The sequence below is a fragment of the Crocodylus siamensis genome, chromosome 4, assembly GCF_052110815.1.
Source record: "Crocodylus siamensis isolate JL-2025a chromosome 4, ASM5211081v1, whole genome shotgun sequence".
In the NCBI taxonomy this organism is placed as follows: Eukaryota; Metazoa; Chordata; order Crocodylia; family Crocodylidae; genus Crocodylus; species Crocodylus siamensis.
In genome coordinates, this window is record NC_143398.1 from 92,096,503 (window position 1) to 92,109,950 (window position 13,448).

At 42.4% G+C, this 13,448-nt stretch overlaps 1 protein-coding gene across 1 annotated transcript in view; it reads right to left on the minus strand.

The window, feature by feature from the left end:
• CFAP54 (cilia and flagella associated protein 54) overlaps positions 1-13,448 on the minus strand; it is a 247,897-nt gene that overhangs the window by 8,106 nt on the left and 226,343 nt on the right. Inside the window, exons 67-69 of the mRNA XM_090042868.1 lie at positions 11,567-11,673; positions 10,539-10,707; positions 3,709-3,786 (exon numbers count right to left, since the gene is read on the minus strand). Of these exons, the coding sequence (XP_089898994.1) occupies positions 3,709-3,786; positions 10,539-10,707; positions 11,567-11,673 (354 nt within the window). The remainder of the gene's footprint in view (positions 1-3,708; positions 3,787-10,538; positions 10,708-11,566; positions 11,674-13,448) is intronic.

The window sequence follows — 13,448 nt, forward strand, 5'->3', positions numbered from 1 at the left end:
GGCCCCAGGACTGACCCCTTGTACACTCTACTTGATACCATCTGCCAACTAGACATTGAGCCATTGACTACCACCCTCTTAGCCTGATGATCCAGCCAGTTTGCTATCCATCTTACAGTCCATTCATACAATCTGTATTTTTTTTAACTTTCTTGTGAGAACATTGTGGGAGACCATATCAAAAGCCTTGCTAAAGTCAAGGTATATCACATCCACTTCTCTTCCCACATCCAGAGAGCCAGTCATCTCATCACAGAAAACAATCAGGTTGGTCAGGCATGACTTGGCCCTGGGTGAATCCATGCTCACTGTTCCTACTTACCTTCTCCTCCGTGTGCTTAGAAATGCATTCCTTGAGGACCTGCTCCATGATTTTTCCAGGGACTGAGATGAGGCTGACTAGTCTGTAATTCCCCAGATCCACCTTCTTCTCTTTCTTAAAGATAAGCACTATATTTTCCCTTTTCCAGTAACCCAGGACCTCTCATGGCCATAAATTTTCAATTATGATGCCTAGCAGCTGTGCAATCACACAGCCAACTCCCTCAGCACCCTTGGGTGCATCCCATCTGGGCCCATGGACTTGTATACAGACAGCTTTTCTAAATAATTCTTAATCTGTTCTTTTGCCACTGTTGGCTGCCCACCTCCTTCCCCAAGTGTGCTGCCAGGTACAGTTGTCTAGGTGCTGACCTGGCTTGTGAAGACTGAGATGAAAAAGGCTTCGAGTACTTCAGCCTCTTCTGCATCCTGTGTCACTAGGTTGCCTCTCCCATTTAGTAAAGGACTCACACTTTCCATAATCCTTCTCTTGTTGCTTACATACTTATAGAAACTCGTCTTGTTACTCTTCATGTCCCTTGCTAGCTACAACTCCAATTGCGCTTTGGCTTTCCTGACTTCATCCCTGCATGTCCGAGCAATGCTCTTATAGTCTTCCTTAGTTGTTTGTCCAAGTTTCCATTTCTTATAAGCTTATTTTTTGTGTTTTAGCTTACTGAAGAGTTCCCTGCTAAACCAAGATGGTGTTCTGCCATACTTACTAGGCTTCCCGCTCGTCAGGATGGCTTGTTCCTGAGCCATCAGTAAGGTTTCTTTAAAGTCCAGCCAACTCCCTTAGACTCCTCTCCCTCTCAGACTGCCCATCAGTTCCCTGAGTGAGTCAAAGTTTGCTTTCTTAAGCCCAGGGTCTGTATTCTGCTGCTCTCCTTCCTTCATTTCCTCAGGATCCTCAACTCAGTCATTTTGTAATCACTGCTGTCCAAGTTGCCATTCACTACTACATTCCCCACCAGGATTATGAGGGATCCTTTCATAGAAGGATTACAGAATCCCTTTTCATTGGAGGTATATGAGAACAGGGTAGGCAAACATCTGCTAGGAATGATCTAGGTATATTTGATGGTGACTTAGAGCAGGGGAGAGGATTTTATAACCTTACAAAGACCCTCTTCATCTCACCTGTCCTTGACTGTATTGGGGATGTGCCCTATAAATCTAAGGATCTTCATATACCAGTAGGAAACAGACCACAAAAGAAGGATCTGTTAATTTATTTAATGTAATATATTCAATGCATAGTAAAGTGCCCACAAGACATTTCAAAATTATATTGTCTAGATAAAATCCTTCCATTAAAAACAACCTTTTGAATGAAGGTAGTATTAGAGTGATTTTGTAGCCATGATAATCTATGAATTATGTGAGAAGCAAGGATTTTTTGGGAGTGATATCTTTTATTGGACCAACTGCCTCTCTGTTGAATGAATGGAATTTTTAATCAATAAAGCATCTGCTCACAGGTCTCATTCAAGTCACTGCACCAGCTGGTCCCTCTCCCCATAATTCATTACCATAGGAAAAGGAGCCACACTGCCAGGAAATCCCACTGGCAACAGTTCCCCACAAAGTTCCAGTGCCAAACTCTTAGGGGGCTCTCCCGTGGGATTACTCTCCAGACAGTATTACCTTTCCAAAATAATATCAGTGGGAGTTGTGAGAGGATAACACTTTCCCCAGCCAATGTGAGACCACCCACTCCTCATTAGTCTTTGAAAACTCGATCAGCTTTAAAGCTACTGTTTAAAAATTGCATTCACCCACAAGATTATTTTTAACCATATGGATTTGACATAGACATTAACTTTTGAAATTTATAACTGAATGTCCTTGGTGCACTGCATCATTTCCCATGGACACCCAGCTATGTATGGAGTGTATTACTTTTAAACAAATGAACTGATCCATCTTTTATTCTCAAAAGATGAACACTCGTTTAATCCAAAATAAGTGAGTCAATGAAAATGGTCTTTGTTCTAATAAAAAAAAAACTTAATCCAATGCTAAAGCAAATGAACAAAGAAACAGAAGTAAAAAAAAGTAAGACTGGAAACCTCAATGAGTATCAAAATGTGACTTGACAGAAACAGGTTTGGGGGTTTTTTTGTTTTTGGTTTTTTTAAAGACAACTATCAGATAATCTCCCTCTGGTAAGCCAGCGTCAAAACTGCTTTGCTAGTACAAGGAGCTCAGGAACTATGTTTTTGAGATGAGATTCTCTGCTCTGGTTTTAGCAATGAGAAGAACTAAATACCTGGTTTAAAAAGAGGGTAGGGATAAGAGGTCAATTAGTCACACAGAGAAAAAAGAGGGGGGTGCCTCCTCCATTAGTCATTAAGATGAGAGCAGATGCTGGACAAAGTCTTTGAGGATTACTGGTGAGCTGGCTGGGTTTGGATGGATTTAAAGCTTGTTCTCTGATTCCTCAGCTATAACAAATGTGGTCTCTTTATCACCACCTGAGACCCACTTCAGATCTAAGTGGAATCAGTAAGCTTCTACCAGACAGACTTGAGAAACTGTAAAGTTCTGATCATACTATTGATAGTTTGGTAAAGTTTTATAGTGGCTTTTGGCCTTCTACGATGTTTCTTAGCCAGCTCATTGCCAGGGCTGTTTGTAAGTTTACAGGAAACCTGAAAAAAAATTAAGCAAGGAAGGAGATACCTAAAGCAAGTCAGGACACAGCTGGTTGCTAAAGTATCATGCCAAATCTGGCTGACAATTTTTTTTTTTTAAGACGGTGCCCAATCTGTTTTTATTCAAGTTAATATGGCTGAGGACTTTAAAACTGGTAATGAGATTACAATCACTACGCAGATGTTTTTTGGAGAAGAGGATCACTGCAAGTGGGTAATAGCTTGAGCATGATAATATCATAGACAAAAAAATGACAATCGTTTTCCCCAAGAATTCTAGTAGATAGGACAAGAGGGAGCCATAGAGAACACGAGGAAAACTTGAATGACTGGTAGGGCACAAAGTTGAATGTAAAGATATACGAATCTATTGTACTAAAGAGTGCTAGAAATTTAGTGGAGCCTGTGGTACGGATGTAGCTCTTGAAAAGGAAGGAGAAGGGAAAGATTAGAAAACTCCATTGGAAAGATGACGCTGTTTTTAGTTGTCTGATTTTTCTGTTGCATAGCAGCAGGAGGTCATCACTCACATATTGACTCGATGTAGCTTTAAATCTTGCAAATGTATATCTATTCTGGTTGTACAGATCACTAGTTGAAAGCAACAACAGATGAGAGAAAATAGAAATACAAGCATCACTATAATTTGTATTTCAGTTACTCAAAGAATTATGGTTCATAAAAAGGGCTTTCTGGTTTTGTTTTGTTTTTTCAAGTCAGCATATCATACCTCAGTAAGTGGCTGCAATAGATCTGGAACACCAGACAGCAACGCTTTTACTTCACACAAACACTGCTTAACCATTTCCTAATGGTACAAAATAAGAAAATCAATGCTGTATGTTTGGTTTTCTTTGATGAACTACAATATAGTAGATTCTTTAAAAATCTTATTCAGTGTATCCAATTATTGAGTTACTGCCTGCTAGGACAGAACTAAAAATGTTAAGAATATTTATGTTCTACTTGTTAACAGAGGAGAGGCAACACAGAGCAACGGTTCCCAAACTCAGGGTTGCATGGCAGTTACAAGATAGTAAGCCCCACAAAACCCCAAATATTCCCAAGCCCACAATTATGTACAGCACTCTTAATTAACAAGTGCAGCACCTCAGTTGCTCCATGGTACTTACCCAATTTCCCTGTAGCATCCGAAAGCTTAACTTGTTTGTGCAGGGATAAGCTACCCCAGTCTAGCTTTCACCATAGGGCAAAATCAAGCACAGAGACAATTACAATGTTGTAGCTTAGGCATGGTAAAGTTTGGTCTCCATGAACAGTTTTAATAAGTCACTGTTTCCTGATAATTTGGGACATAAGACTTTTCTCTATAATTAACAGGGGCAGATATTTACTGTCCCTCAGCTACTCTGTAGTAATATTCCCTGTACTCTTTATTACTCCACAGGGGGCACATCTATATGCCATTTACTGTGGAGTTGCCTAATTAGCTTTGCAGTAAAGTCTCAGCATCTACATGTGTGGCCCTATTAGGCCATAGTAAACTGATAAATGCCACCATACGTTAGTACTTGGAAATACAAGCATTATCCTGCAGCAGCACTATTTAGTGTGCCACAACACACATGTAGACGCTGATGGGGCTGGCTAGGGCATGAAGGTGCTTCAGTGTGGCTGCCTGTCAGCTAGCCCCACCCTGGAGCACCCTTGTGCCCCAGCCAGCACCTAAGCAGCATGCTGAGCTGGGCCAGAGCAGCCCCGGGCTGGCAGGCTGATCCTCTGGACCCCCTGCTAGCTGGGGCTGATCCAACCCAGCTCAGTGGACTGTAGTTCCAGGTACACATGTAAATGCGGCACCTTTATTGCGGAGCAACAAACTCCAGTGCAAATTGTGCTGGTGTTATTCAGTTGCATTAATAGCACATGTAGACATGCCCAGAAAGAGCTAAACCAGGGAAGTTTACCACTGAATGAAGCAGTGAGAAACTGTCCCAGTTTAGGTTTCACTTAGCTCAGGTTAATGACCAGCAAAAGGAAAAAGTAATGTGCCAGTAACAGTGGGTAGATAAGATTCTTTGAGTAAATGCAATATCTTTTATTAGACCACCTAAATAGTTGGAAAAAATTGTTCTTTGCAAGCTTTCTGGTACAAACCCTTTTTCAGACATAGGGAGAGTCTGCTGGTGCTTTATGTGCTCTTCTGGGTAGAATAGAAGCCAAAATACAAAATGCAGGTCTGTGAAAATACAAATGCATGGCAGTGAGGATCAGAGGGAATAGGAGACAATAGGTGTAAGACAGGTAGGTGTGCGGAGGAGAGGAATGTTGAACTGGTGATAGAATGTAGCTGGTAAAATGCAGACAGGTTACCTGGGGTTATCAGATGGCAGGCAGGTTATAACATGCCATAAATTCAATGTCTATATTTAGTCCATGATTTTGTATCCAGTAGATTTATGAAGCAAAGTTCATAGGCTCATCTATAAAAGCTGTTTTGTAAATTCCCTTTGAGGATTAGAACTGAGACATTGGAGAGAGAGTGACTGTCCTGTGAAAAGTGTGCACCACAGGTACTTGGTAGGGCTGTGCAAAGCTTCAATAGCTGATTCGATTTGGAGGAGATTCAGCCCAATTTGGCAGCCGAACCTCTGAATCTGGAGACCTATTAATCTCTCCAAATCGAATTGGAAGCCTCCAATTGATTCGGAGAGATTCAGAGATTTGGCCATAGGACTGTACATGCAGGCACTAGCAAGTGCCGGCAGGAGCAACTGGGGGAGTAGCTTGACCCAGCAGCCCTGGGAGAAGCTGTGGCTTGTTCAGCTGCTCCCCTGGCTGCCTCCCCACTCATCCGCCGGTGCAAGGCAGGAAGTCCTGGCAGTCCTAGGAGAAGCTGTAGGGAAAGGTGGAGAATGATTGCAGACCTGGGGGAATGATTGGGAGCTGGGGGATCGAACTGGGAACTGGGGAATCGAACCAGGAGTTAGGGGGAATGATCGGGGGCTGGATTCGATTCCCTAGCTCCCAATCATTCCTCCCACACACCCCCCGTGGCTTCTCCTGGGGCTGCCAGAACTGCCCGCCTCACCCCAGGGAAGGGCAGGAAGCAGCTAGGGGTGCAGCTGGATGAGCTGTGGCTTGAGCTGGCAGCCCCAGGAGAAGCCACAGGGGCTGTGGGGAATCAAACTGGGAGCTGGGGGAAAGCCCTTATTCATTTCCCCAGCTCCTGATCATTCCCCCCAGCTCTGGTTTGATCCTCCAGCTCCCTGATCATTTCTTCCAGTTCCCAATCATTCCCTCCTGCCCCTGTCCTGGGGCTGCCAGCACTGCCTGCCTTGCCCCAGTGTGGGGGCAGCTGGGGAAGCCGCAGGGGCTGAGAGGAATGATTGAGGGGCTTGGGGGAATGATCAGGGGCTGGGGAAAGGAATAGGGGCTTCCCCCCAGCTCCCATTTTGATTCCCTAGTTCCCAGTTCAACCCCCCAGCTCCTTGATGATTCCCCCCAGCAACCACAGCTTCTCCTGGGGCTGCCAGTACTGCCTGCCTTGCCCTGGTAAGGGAGGAGTCAGTGGAGCAGCTGGCCCAGCCACAGCTTCTCCCAGGGCTGCCTGCTCAAGCCAGGGCTAGTCCAGCTGCTTCCCCAGCTGCTCCCACCAGCACTGCCAGCCTGTATAGTCTATGGCTGGATAAGATTCAGCGCCGAATATCTTTGCATTTGGCTGAATCGAATTGGGACAGTGATTCAAATCACCAAATCAAATCACGGTCCCTCTGAATTGCCAAACCCAGATCCGAAGCAAATACTTCACACTTTGTACAGGGCTAGTAATTGGGTATTTTTGTCCTTGATAGATTTGCAGTGTGTGTTCATTCTGGTATGCAGTTGTTGTTTGATTTGCCCTACATATTTTCCATCATGGCATATAGTGCACTGGATGAGATGTATTACATTTCTGGAGGTGCAGGTGTAAGATCCAGGAGTGGTGATGGTTTTGTTGTGGGATGTGGTTATTTTGGGAATGCTGGAGATGCGTTAGCAGGTTTTGTATTTCTTGTCATGGCATGATCTGAATCTATTCAGTATGTTTTGGACTGTAGGAAGTTTACTTCTTGTGATGAGGTTGATGAGGTTCAGTGCTCGTTTAAAAGCTAGGATGGGTGGTTCTGGAAAGATTTCTTTAAGAACTAGGTCTTCTTCTAGTATGGGTTGCACCTGTTTGAGGATTTTCCATATAGATTCCAGGGAAGGATGGTATGTCATAACTAATGGTATGCAATTCATGGGAATTTTCCTTTTTTACTTTTCATGTTGCATCTGGGTGGCTCTTTTAAAAGTGTGATTTCTCTGTCTGGAGGAGTGTCCTCGTTGAGTGAAAGCCACCTGTCTCGTACCTACGGTCTCCCATTTCCTCTGATCCTCACTGCTATGCATTTGTATTTTCACATACCTGCATTTTGGCTTCTGTTCTACCCAGGAGAGCACACAAAAGACCAATACACTCTCCCTATGCCTGAAGAAGTATATTTGTGTCCAAAAGCTTGCAAAAAACAAAATTTGTCCAAATATTTAATTGGTCTAATAAAAGATATCACATTTACCTGAAGAATCTTGCCTGCCTATGGCCTTATACCAACATGACTACAGCCAACAACACAGTAACAGTGGGTGAAACTTATCATCCCTTAGCAGCTTTTCAGTATCAGTTCATGTGTTCTCTACTCGTGATAAGTGATAGCTCAATCAGGGGAATGTTTTAGCCCTGTTTAAATGATGGGTAAGCCATTTTGACAGTAGCAGTCATAGTGCAGTTAGAGTAGACAGAGGAGAGAGTTACTATGGAACAACTGTGGTATGGTAAAATTCTGCTTCCTGTCTACTATATAAGCTAAGTACAGACATTTGGAGGCATTTCTCAGCTCCCCGCTCTTTCACACCATGCCACAAGAGCAGCACCTGGGGACTTTAAGTCCCCAAATCAGCTAAATCACTGTCCCCTACCCACTCTGTTTTCAGCGCCCCCTCCCTTCCCCTCCATGCTCAATAGTATGTCACCTTCCCTCCCCTGCCCACTGCTGCTGTTCCTAGCTGCCCCAGGGATAGGGGAATGCCAGACCCACTTCTGCCCCATTCTAGCTATGATGCACAGGAAGCTGGGCTCAGCAGCAGCCATGTGTGGCTTCCCCCTTCCTCAGCCTACTCCTGGGCTGGCAGGGAATAGGGAACAGGAAGGAGGAACCTGCCTGCACTGCTGCTTATGAGCCCAGCTGGAGTGGGGTAAGAGCAGCTCTGGAACAGTCCCCACCACTGGGGTGGCCAGAGATAGCAGGGAGTGTGGCAGCAGTGGGCAGGGTTGGGGAGTGAATTAGAGGGGTGGGGACATGCCACTGAGCATGGAAGGCAAGTGAAGCATGGAATATTACCTGCGTGGCTGCTGCTCCTGTGCCATAGTCTGAAAGGGGAAAGGGGAGTATGACTGCACCACTCCAGCCCATCTAAATCTACCCCTATAAGTAGCATAGCGACTAGGGAAAGTTTGGGAACAGCTGGTTTAGTCATTCTTATATTTATAATGTGCCACATTCATAGGCCCTCTCCAGACATTATCACGATTAACATGTTAACTGTAACATTTCACAGGTTCAAGCAATTTTGCTTGTGATAAAATGGTGAACCAGCTGCAAAGGTGTTATTTGTTAAATGTGGAACACCCTCGTGGTTGGTTTGTATCATACTTTAATCAGAATGTGTGGCATGTTAGTATAAAGCATGCACGGGCAGACCTTGGATTTGGGATCCACTTTGTGCCAACTTTGCATGCACCCTTTAAACTTATCAACATGCAGTGAGCTCTGAACTGGTTCTCCAGTCTGGGGCTGCATATGTGCTCTTTAAATTTACAGGCACACAGGGAGCATCTCCCTGATCCCAGGTTCCCCACAGGCCAGCAGATGTGGGATGGATATGAGGAGTTTTATCCTGATTCCCAACAGTCACATGTCCAGCCATGCCCAACCTTGAACACATGGGATAAAATTCTTTAGATCCCGTGATTAAATTAACACATGGAGGGGCTTTAGTTCCCAGAATCTTCAAGGGACTTTCTATAGCAACCCAAAACCCAATCTTTCAGTCCCTGCATGGGGAAAACTCCCACTGGCTTCAGGAATGACTTCCCATAAATGTAATACTGAGGCACATGCACTGAAGATATTATAATTTAACAAGATATTTATCTAATATAACCTATGAAAGAAGCACCTCTACATATTAGCATTCCAGACTGAGTAGTTCAGATCACTGGCTTATATACTAATGAAAGTTTGAACAAAACCCTTCAGCTAATCAGAAATAGTCACTAAAAGACAGCTCTGTCTACCTTCTAAAAACACTGTTTTCTATGATTGGTTGAAACACCATTTGTTCTCCAAGCCAGTCAGAATACAGCTTTTCAGTAATGGCACACTGAGCAACTGTCACTGCTTCAGAGCATCCATCAGGCAAAATGACAGCATCTGCATCATTAATCATTTCATATAATAGATATAAAGAGAGCACTGTCACATGATAAATATCTCCCACTTTGAAAATAAACGTCTACTTTGCCTTGGCATTTATCAAGCAGCAGTTATGCAGTGGCAGCATTCTATTCCATTGACATTATCTCAAAGGCCCCACATGGAAAATTCTGAAATTGCCTCTTTTGTATTTATTTTTTTTTGTTGCAGAATCATATTCATCATTGCTAATAAAAAAGAACAAGCAAGGTGACATACAGAAAATGAAAATTAATTCCTTGCCAGTTTTACCCTTACTCAAATAGAGTTATTTGATAGTTCTCTTTTTAGAAACCAATCATTGGCCATTCTAACTTGAAGATGTATAGTTATTTTTTCAAAAGAACTTTTGTTTGGAACTACATGCCAGCATCATACAGTGGCCAACATTTGTAAACAGGTGCCTAACTTTTAGCCACCTATTATTGGATTTAGACATCTGACAATATCATCTTTATTTTGATGTGTGGCAAGCATATTTGATATGCTTGTAAATTGCTAGATACACATGTTTGGGGGACAAGGGCTGTAAAAATTATTAAATTAAAATTAAATGGCAGGGTGAAAATATTTCAACATTCCTTGAAGTAGGTAAAGGAAGTCTGGTATTTTTATGCCTACTTTACAACTTCCTTTCCATTTCCCCAAAAGTAAATATCCTAAGACAGTGACTCGCAAGCATGGTGCTGTAGAACCACAAGATCTTTTTAAGGGTGCTGCAAGGTGCTGCTTAATGTTAGCACTGTTAGGTGTCCAAAAACCTACACATGATTCACAAAGATAAACCCAAAAGTTTCAAATAGGAATCCATTCAAATAGGGAAACATTCTAACCTGCTGCAGTTTTTCTGGGTTCTTTCCAACAGCAGAATTGTTCTCTTATTTTTCTATAGTAAAATGATGACTGAAAGCTAAGAGCTAGGATTTTTCAAGCAATGCCTTGAATCTAACCAGATGTGCCTTGAGTTTTAAAAGGTTGAAAACCACTGTTCTAAGACATTAGCTGTATTTAGAGTCCTAAATATGCATAATTTGTCCTCACTTACTTGTGTTTTTTCATCCAGTTGCATTTTTGTATTATTAATTTTGTTTTGTGTTGGAGCCGTTTTTTTCTGGTTTTCATTTTGTATTTGTAAAGGAAAACCGGTAGATGCTTGCAAACGACTTTCAATTTGCTCCTTCAGATCAGATAATTTATCCTGTAAAGAAATAATTCTAAACAAAGAACATAATTTGTATCTGTTACCAATGAAAATATATAAGACTTTTATATTTGACACATGTATGCCATTACAGTTGTTTCTATTAATAATTAAACTAACAAGGGTCAGGATTTTTTTTCCCAGTTTTTTTGGGTAGTTTCTTTAATTTCAAGTCTTATCCTGTATTTTGCACAACTGAAATTCTGAATGAAGTGGAAATATGGGATATGAAGCAATGCAGCACAAGATCCTATGCAAGTTACAAGAGGAACGGGAAGAGGTGATATTTTGAAAATAATTTGTAACTTCTTTCGCACAGCATATTCCATTGTTATTCTGCTGTCTTTTTGCCACGTTGTGCATGCATGATCATAGACTAAAATGTACTAATTAAATTTAACTTTGTGATAATCTGGATTGGATTTAAAAGAATACCAGAAATGTTACTTTGGCTTGTGTAATGGAACTAGGAAGTTCCTGGGCTTTTCATAGCAGGTGATACTCTCTTCCTCTGGAACACATCTCCTGCAGTGCTTGATCTAATTAAATTAAATCTCTCAAACAATGGTGCTTCCATCAGTTTCCCTGAACAACTATCCACAGCCTGATAGATTAATAGTTTCCTGATATTCAGCCTAATATCCATATGTATGTATATTTTTTACTTTATTTCATCTTGTTAATCCTAGCTGTTGTCCCTTGTAGGACCCAAAATAACAGACCTCCCTTTTTAGTATTTATAGCTCTCAAATACTGATAAATGGTTGCTAAATTTCCCCAGCAGTCACTTGGCCCACCCACAAATTATATACTGTACACATTACACACACAATATAGCATGCAGTAACAGGACAAGGTCTGTGGTTAATCACCTTGTCAGTGGAATCCACAAGTGGCCTGAAAATACATTGGCTGAATTGAAAGTCCTAACGTTGATGACCTTAACTTGCTTTGTATTATAAGCATAGAGCAGCAGAACCTGTGAAAAAAGGAAATGTGTAACCTGTAATGTAGCAGTGGTAGAGAAGACATTTAATTATTTATTTATACAATTTATGTGACAGTATTTCAGTGCGACTGCTCATGTGAGTAAGTTAAATCGATGCAAGTAAATTAAGTCTAAGTGACTGTAGAGTCGAGGCCTTGGGGCAGGACTTGTTTCTTTCCATTACTTTTTCATAGACTCCATTCTATTGTAGGTGCTATGAGGTACATAAGTAAAGAATTCCTGTGGTTTTGGAAGGTAATCATGCTACATAATGACTCCTTCCTCCTGGTTCCACAGTTACATTCTGACCCCATTCAAATTCCAAAGTTCACAGAGTCCAAGTATTAGAAGCCACATGACATGTAAAGACATCTGGTCCATGGTATAATACAATCAAAGCATACCAAAAGAAGTGAGGGTACATACAGACATTGAGGGAGGTTAGGAGGAGGTTAACTCAAATTTAAAATGGCTATCTAATCTAAGGCAAACTGGGATAGGGGGACTAGGAACAGTCAGCATGGATTCACCAAGGGCAAGTCATGCCTGACCAATCTGATTGCCTTCTGTGATGTGGTGACTGGCTCTGTGGATGCGGGGAGACTGATGGATGCAGTGTACCTTGATTTTAGCAAGGCCTTTGATACAGTATCCCATAGCATTCTTGCAGGCAAGCTAAAGAAGTATGGGCTGGATGAATGGGCTCTGAGGTAGACAGAAAACTGGCTAGAGCATCAGGCTCAGAGTGTAGTAATCAATGGCTTGATGTCTAGTTGGCAGTCAGTATCAAGTGGAGTGCCCCAGGGGTTGGTTCTGGGGTTGGTTTTGTTCAATGTCTTCATCAATGACCTGGAAGATGGCATAGGGCACACCTTCAGCAAGTTTGCAGATGACACCAAGCTGGGGGGAGTAGTAGATACACTGGAAGGTAGGGATGGGATTCAGAGTGACCTAGACAAATTGAAGGATTGGGCCAAAAGAAATCTTTTGAGGTTCAACAGGGACAAGTGCAAAGTCCTGCACTTAAGACAGAACAATTTCATGTACCACTACAGGCTGGAGGTTGACTGGCTGGCCAGCAGCTCAGCAGAAAAGGACCTGGGGGTTACAATGGACAATAAGCTGAATATGAGCCAACAGCCTCCCCTCATGGCAAAGAAGGCTAACAGTATACTGGGCTGAATTGGTAGATGTGTTGCTAGTAGGTCAAGGAAAGTAATTCTTCCCCTTTTTTCAGCACTGGTAAGGCAACATCTAGAATACTGTGTTCAGTTTTGGATCCCCACTACAAAAAGGATACAGACAAATTGGAGAGAGTCCAGCAGAGGGTGACAAAATGGTGAGGGGGCTGGCACACATGACTTATGAGGACAGACTGGAGGAACTGGGCTTATTTAGTCTAGAGAAAAGGAGACTGAGAGGAGACTTAATAGCCGTCTTCAAGTACCTAAAGGGCACTTTAACTAAAGGCCACCACCATTTTTCAGTGCAAGGAAACTGATACACATGACACTCCAGGCTCTTAGAGTGGCTCTTGGAGCCATTCTAATTAAAGATTCTCCCCCACCCCCCAACTTTCGGAGCACATGTACAAACACCCTCAGAGAGCAATCTTTGCTTTAGTGGTTGCAAAGCTATTTCCCAGCAGTAAATGAACATTTTTGTTGAAGGTGTAAGAAATGCTGAGAAATAGGGATTAGGCACTGTTATGAACTACATATGTAATTTCTGCACTAGCATTGGTTATTGCACTTGAATACACTTCA